Here is a 6,974-nt window from a genome sequence, read left to right on the forward strand (position 1 = left end):
CTACATTTTTTCTACTAATTCAATATATATAAATTTTAAAGATGCATGTTTTCAAATAACATTTGAGATCCATACCACATTAACTTAAAGGTATTCACATTGGTGCCATATTAACACTTCCACCCGATAAATGGACTTAGTGAAACATTTAGTTGATAGAATGATTTAGCTATCACTTCCCCCAAATGTTTGGATAGCTGACTGTTTGGTAATTAAGCCACTTTGTCTAAAGCTATTTCAATTTAAATTTTTTTTTTTTTGGTTTGTTTGTTTTTTTGTATCTGTATTAGAAGAACTATTGGCAAATTGACAGGGAGCTCAATTTCACAAAGACTTTGGCCAGATTCAATTGAAATTTTAGGTATTTAACCATAGCAGAAAACTGAGGTTCTTTGATTAAATACATATACTCATTTTTTAATTTACGATTTTTTGAAAGTAACAAAACAGTCTATAAATCCTTTGGGTTATTGCCAATAAATGCATTTCTAAAGGACATCCAAATTTGTTCATTTGTTTTGCCTAGGCACTCCCCTGAGGTAAGAGGACAACTTTCAATATATGAACAAAATTTGATGCAGGAGGTTTCTAATAGGTTGATTGGAATAATATTCTGCTCTGGATCATCTATATTGTTCCTTGCCCTGAGTTAGGATGCTAACTGTTAAATAAATGATTTTCTCACCATGGAATATACAGAAAGAGGAAATCAAGTTTTTGAAGGTTTAGGAAAAAGACTTGCAAACTCCTTTATTAACATTGTACTCTCAGTTTATATTTTGGTGTTCAAAACCACATTTGTTATTCTGTTATATTCTATCAAAGCCCAACATCTGAAGTAAACTTGAATTATTTTGACTGCATATTAAAATATGAATAAGTGGTATCATAAGTAGATGTTTATAGCACTTATTAGATAAATATCAACAATAGTTTGCATATTTTAAACATTTAAATATTTAAAATAAATATATATTATGTATCTTTGTTGTATATTATTTTGATAAAATGATCTATTATTTCACTGTGCTGGAATTGGGTGTACAACCACTATTGGACTTTACTGCTTTCCTAGAATACACCAGATATACTGCCGGGCACATGATTTGGCCCAGGTGTCTAGATCTGTGTGTTTTTAATAGTCTGTGCTACTAGGGGTATTTTCTGTGTTTGTTAATCATAAAACGCGACAAAGAAATTATTTCAGATAGAATTATAAAGCTTTTATCTTTTGATAGGCAAACTCCCAGGAACAGAAAAAACAACTGAATTGAGCTTTTTAAAGTTTTATTCCAGTTAAAATAGGTATATTTACGTTACTTCATTAATCTTGAGGAGCTGTGCAATAGTCAGGATTCTTTGTCACGGCCATCCTGTCTTTGCGTTGCATTGATTCAGTACACATTCTTCCCTATGGAGTATACAAATGACTTTCTCCTATGCCTGTAGAATAAAGACATTTTTTTGGTCAAATTCATTTCTCAGTAGTAAAATTATTTTAGAGTTAAATTAACCTAATTTATTAAAACCTGAATGTATGAAAAATGAATATTTTAGTCACTTAGAAGTACTTATATAAGAGCTGTTTAAGCCTCTAGTCCTTAAACGTATGATCTATTCCTAGATGGACAGCTGACTAGAAGATGAATGACACAGCTTTTTTGTACTCTTTCAGAATTATCATCTTCAATGGACCTCAAAATTGCACTTTTAGTTAATAGCCTCCCATTATCACAAAACCATTTCCCCCTTTGGGGACAGACTTGAAATTAACAGCAACTCTTGTTGTAAGCATATTCTCTCTTAATAATAGTAACTGGGATTGAAAATTATATCTTTACTATCATCAAATCTCTTTTCTGAATTGATACTTCAGAATTTCGGTACATTATAATTACAGGGTTGGTCCCACCATTCAGCAATAGAATCCCAGAATGTTAACTTAATTATGGATTTCAAATGTGTAAGGACTGAGGTCAGCTATTTTCCACCTAAACTGAAAGAGAATTATAGGAACTGAACAGAAATGGAGGCAAGATACTGTTATTAGATATCAAGATAATGTGCCTATCTACAGGAATTGCTACACAAGGGCAGTATTTCCTTGCAAAATGCCTTCCTGGAAAGATTTTTCTTTTCAATGGGTCCTCGTCTTTTGTTAGTATTTTATGTTCAATAAAGTCATAAAAGGAAGAGAAAGCTGACATATTTCGAGCCTTTCTTAACTTTAAATCTGCCTGATCTTAGGCTACAACCTAGAAAACAAAGAGTTAACAATACTTTTAGTACAAGATTCCTGTTTTCAAAGTCAGGTCTGTAGCAAGTATAGAATACATATTTTCCAAACTGTGTACTACTTTCTGAACTTTCATAGGTAAATATCTAATGATTTTTCTATTCAATATATGTAACAAAATACTGGCATTTACTTAATAAATTGGTAGACTATAATTTACCTGGGCCTATGGGTAGTACAGATCCATGGATTACATCTTGAAAGGACAGAAAAAACAGTTACGGCAGGGAGTTGTGAATAATTGAATACGTGTAAAGATGGTAAGGCATGCTAGAGGCTATTTTAAAATTTCTGTGATATTGTTTTAAAATTGTGAATTTTTATTACTATAATTATTTTAGATTGCACCTACATCTGACAATGACTTTGGACGATATAATTGCACAGCCACTAACCGTATAGGAACAAGATTTCAAGAATATATTCTTGCTTTGGCTGGTAAGTATAGCACAGTAATTTCTGAGAATTCATAAAATATTTCTGGAAGCAAATAGAGTTTACATTTTGATAATCCTGATACAGGTTATTATTAGAAACAAAGAACTGCTGCTTAAAAATTTAGAAGAGTTGTATCTGATATATAGTGAGGACTTCAAGATTAATTTTAACCCTGATTCTAATTCCCCTAACTTTATATATGACACATCTATGAAAGAAGTAGGAAACGTATGTCTTAAGACATCAAATTACATTTCATGTAAAGTAAGAATCTTGTCAAAAAATAAAAACAAAAGGTATCTTTAGAGAAAATGAAATTAATCTATTTTAAAATTCTAAATTTGAAAGAACAAATAGTAACCTTATTTTTAAGCTAAATAGAAAATTTAGAGTTATGTAACTTACTGAAATATTTCATTTTGTGTATATAAAAGCATTCCAGTTCTTCCCTTAAAACTTAAAGATATAAAAATAATATCATGTAGATTAAAATTTACTTTAACTAGAAACCCTGATATGTTTTTATTTATATTTATGTGAATATATACAAGCACGTATAGTTATAGAATTTGCCATTATGTTTTACAAGACTGATTAGGAATCTGGAAATATCCATTTTTATGCTTTGCAAAGTTCAGATGATGCAAAAATGTGATCTATTGTCTTCTAAGTCCAGGTCAAGAAATATCAGAAAATTACTGTAATCTTATGTTTTGATAGAATAAATAACTTCCATGAAAATATTTTAAAACTTTTTCAGAGTTCAAATATGTAGCTATTCTTTTATATTGTTATGAATGATATTTATTTCTTTTGATTTGTAAATATATCTCAAAATAAATCATTAGTTGTAAAGTTCAAAAGGGAACTTTAAAAGTTTACAAAGCTAATAATAATCAAATTATTATGTAACTGGAAAACCTGCTATACTCCAATTCAAGTTTTATTTTACTACACTGGGGGAAAAGGGAGAGAAAGATTGTGTGAAAGGGTTTTAGGGAAGGAAACAAGAAGGAAAAAGTTAAGATGAGAGGTAAAGATAGAAGGGAAAGGAGGCCGGAGGGATGAAATAAGGAAGGAAATAAACCACTGTGCACTGTCTGCCAGGAAGTCATTAGAAAACTAATCTCAGTGAAAGTCATTGGAAGTAGATGCTACACATTTAGGCATCTGAATAAACCATAATACAAGCAAATTAAATTCTAGGAAAATGAAACATGTTAAATCACATCAAATTCATTGACAGTAAATTGAAGTATCAACTGTAATGGTGAGAAGAATCCATTACTCATATTAATTCCAAGCCTTAGTAAATTAGGCAATGTTCTTGTAATTAGTATGAACTTTTTATGAATAATAACTAAACATATGATTATTATATTACTATATATATTATGTATAATTATATTAATACTGATGTACTGTTATATATTGCCTTTTTTTATGAGGCAATGTATATGACCCAGTTTTCTATAAGGTAAAACTTGATAAATGACCAAATATTTTTTTTCAGTTTTTGAGAGTTCATAATTCTAAGAAAATATGAAAAATAGAGCATTATACTGTTGATATTTAAACAATCTTATTAAATTCAAGGAAATACTAATGTCTGTGTACCTTCATATCTCACATTACTTACAGTAGTATTTTTCATTAAAAAATATATTTTATACATATCTTTCTAATGAAGATATGAAGTTAGTGAGTTTCCCTCTTTCCCACCATAATAAAAAACAGAAAATGTTCATTCAAGATAAGAGTTATTATGTTATTGGAAATATTTCTCAAATACTGCAATTATCCTCATATTCCAAAATTTTGTGACTAATACAGGCTAAAATTTTATTTCAGAAAATACATATTCAACTGAAATTGTTATGAAGATATAAAAATGAATTAGACACTGTATCTTAGGTGGGAAACATACCTTTAAATATCACTATTTATGAATATGATTCCTTTGAGCAGACTACTTTATTTAATGCTTATAAAATTAAATCTTTCCTACAGAATTGAAACACTAAAAGTATAATGTGATTTTAAATGAAATATTATGAGAAACATTATATAGAAATTTAAATATTTCAAAATATATGTTAATACCACCATTCAATATGTCATTGGCCTATTTGACCTAGTAAAAGGTCAATCTTATTTGACTTATTTTATTTTACACTGTAACATATTACTTTGTTCCCAAAGAGCAATAAATTAAAACAGGCCAAATTTAGCATGAAATTTTGTACTACATATTCAGTGAAAAAAGGAAAAGCTACATTTTAAATTATTTTGCATCAAAAATATTTTTTTCTTCCCTCCTTTCTTCCTTCTTTCCTTCCTTTTTTCCCTCCTGAATAATTAAGTCCTACCTCTGAGCAGGGTAGGCATTTGTATGTGAATGGGGTAGGGCACAGCAGCCTGGCATAGGGTGCTAGATCCTGAAGGGAGTGAAATGGAGTTAAGGGGTCTTCAGTGGTTCAGTGTTGGAGCCCTGGCTGTGTGAAAAGGATGTGCCTGTTTTAAAACAGAAACAGCAACCCAGAGAGGAGTATTAGAACCTGATCAGAGTAAGAACAGTTTTAAATAAAGGAGTGGGGGCAGTGATGGATGATTCATTCCTGCAAAGTTGGTAGGGTTAGCATGGCTAATATAGCTATTTCACCTTTGGAGAAGAGATAGGGAAAAGGCAAAAATTAGAATGACCCTGGGCTGATGATTGGTTATTGGGGGTACTCTGGTCTTATGTACATAGATGAATAGAGAAAAGAAGTGAAGGTGGTGTGTGTGTGTGTGTGTGTGTGTGTGTGTGTGTGTGTGTGCGTGTGTTCAGCCACTTCTACAAGGAGCTTCCTTTGCCAGGAATGTGATTTAGAAAACAATTCCTGAGCAAATTCTACACACTGAGATGATTTGGGAGCTACAACATCCCAATAACAAAAGAGCACACTTGGCAGATAGATCTTGGTTTCTAAGTACCCTTCTTCACTGGGAGTAACCAGGGCTGTTTGTAAAATTGGCTGATTCTAGGAGTGGGACAGAGAAGTACAAGATAAGCCTGGAATAATGTGTTGAGCCATAAAGAAAGGATTTTTTTTTTTTTAAAAAGAATGGCTGTATGTTAAAAACATCCATTATCCAACTTTAACAAACATCAGAATATACATTAATTCAGCTAAGGAACATCAATGGTTGGTAAAGAGGTTGTGAGAGTTAGATGAGAAAAAAATCAATATAGTCTTAAAATACCTACTCCCAAATTATTAGTTAATTACAAAGGGAAAAATAGTAACTTTACGGTTGATAAAACTAGCAGATCCCATTTTGATTAAGTGATCAAAGTTAATGTCATTAGCAATGAGAAAATTAAACTTTCATACTATCAAAAAGAGGCAATGGGAAGAACACAGAATAACAGCTGTGATATTCTTGCCAAAAATGCATAATCAGAATATAGTGTAAGGAAATATAAGACAAATCCAAATTGAGGTACCATCTACAAAATAACTAGCCTTCAAAGTGTCAAAGCCATGAAAAGCAAGGAATGATTAAGGAAAAGACACATAACAAATAAATTCCATGCATACATCCTTTTGTTATAAAGGGCATTATTGGAATAAGGGTAAAATTTGGTTGTGGTCTTTGGATTAGATGGCAATTTAATTATTTCATAGATCTTATGTAGGAGGATGTGTTGCAGAAAGTAAATGCTAAAACTAGCATCATGTCAACTTTAAATAGTTCAGATTAAAAGGAAAAGTTCCATGTACTATTCTTGCAAATTTTTTTTATAAATATACATTTATTTTAAAAGGAAAAAGAATAAAAAGGAAAGAAACTAAGGCCAATAAACAAATATGCATAAAATAGAGCCGCTTTAGAAAAGCAACATAACTTGTGAACACAGGTGACTATCTTAATAAATAGCCACATCTTTTGCATGTGTGCATACATACTTTGATATATGATCCTGTAAGTTGCTTCAAAATATTAAGAAGAGCATTTTTCACATTAAATAATCATTTATTCACACACTACTAATGTTTTAAAATATGCAGGTATAATTTTCACTCTAAAATATAGCAATTTATTTAGACATTTCTTTTAAATCTCTTAATAAGTGTGATGATAGCATTGTTCTTAACAATGGAGATACAGTCTTCAGTAACAGTGAAAATATAACAGGGTATAGAAATAGGCATATGGATGCCACTCATACTCATGAGCTGGATATTTCACCTCC

General features: G+C 30.7%; 1 protein-coding gene across 4 annotated transcripts in view; it reads left to right on the forward strand.

The window, feature by feature from the left end:
- NCAM2 (neural cell adhesion molecule 2) overlaps positions 1-6,974 on the forward strand; it is a gene marked incomplete at both ends in the record, with an annotated part of 487,288 nt that overhangs the window by 385,812 nt on the left and 94,502 nt on the right. For all 4 annotated transcript variants that reach the window (XM_082655240.1, XM_082655241.1, XM_082655243.1 and 1 more), the window contains one exon: positions 2,638-2,734. In XM_082655240.1, the coding sequence (XP_082511366.1) occupies positions 2,638-2,734 (97 nt within the window). The remainder of the gene's footprint in view (positions 1-2,637; positions 2,735-6,974) is intronic.

This window comes from Grampus griseus (genome assembly GCF_964374135.1).
Source record: "Grampus griseus genome assembly, chromosome: 5".
NCBI classification, from domain to species: Eukaryota; Metazoa; Chordata; class Mammalia; order Artiodactyla; family Delphinidae; genus Grampus; species Grampus griseus.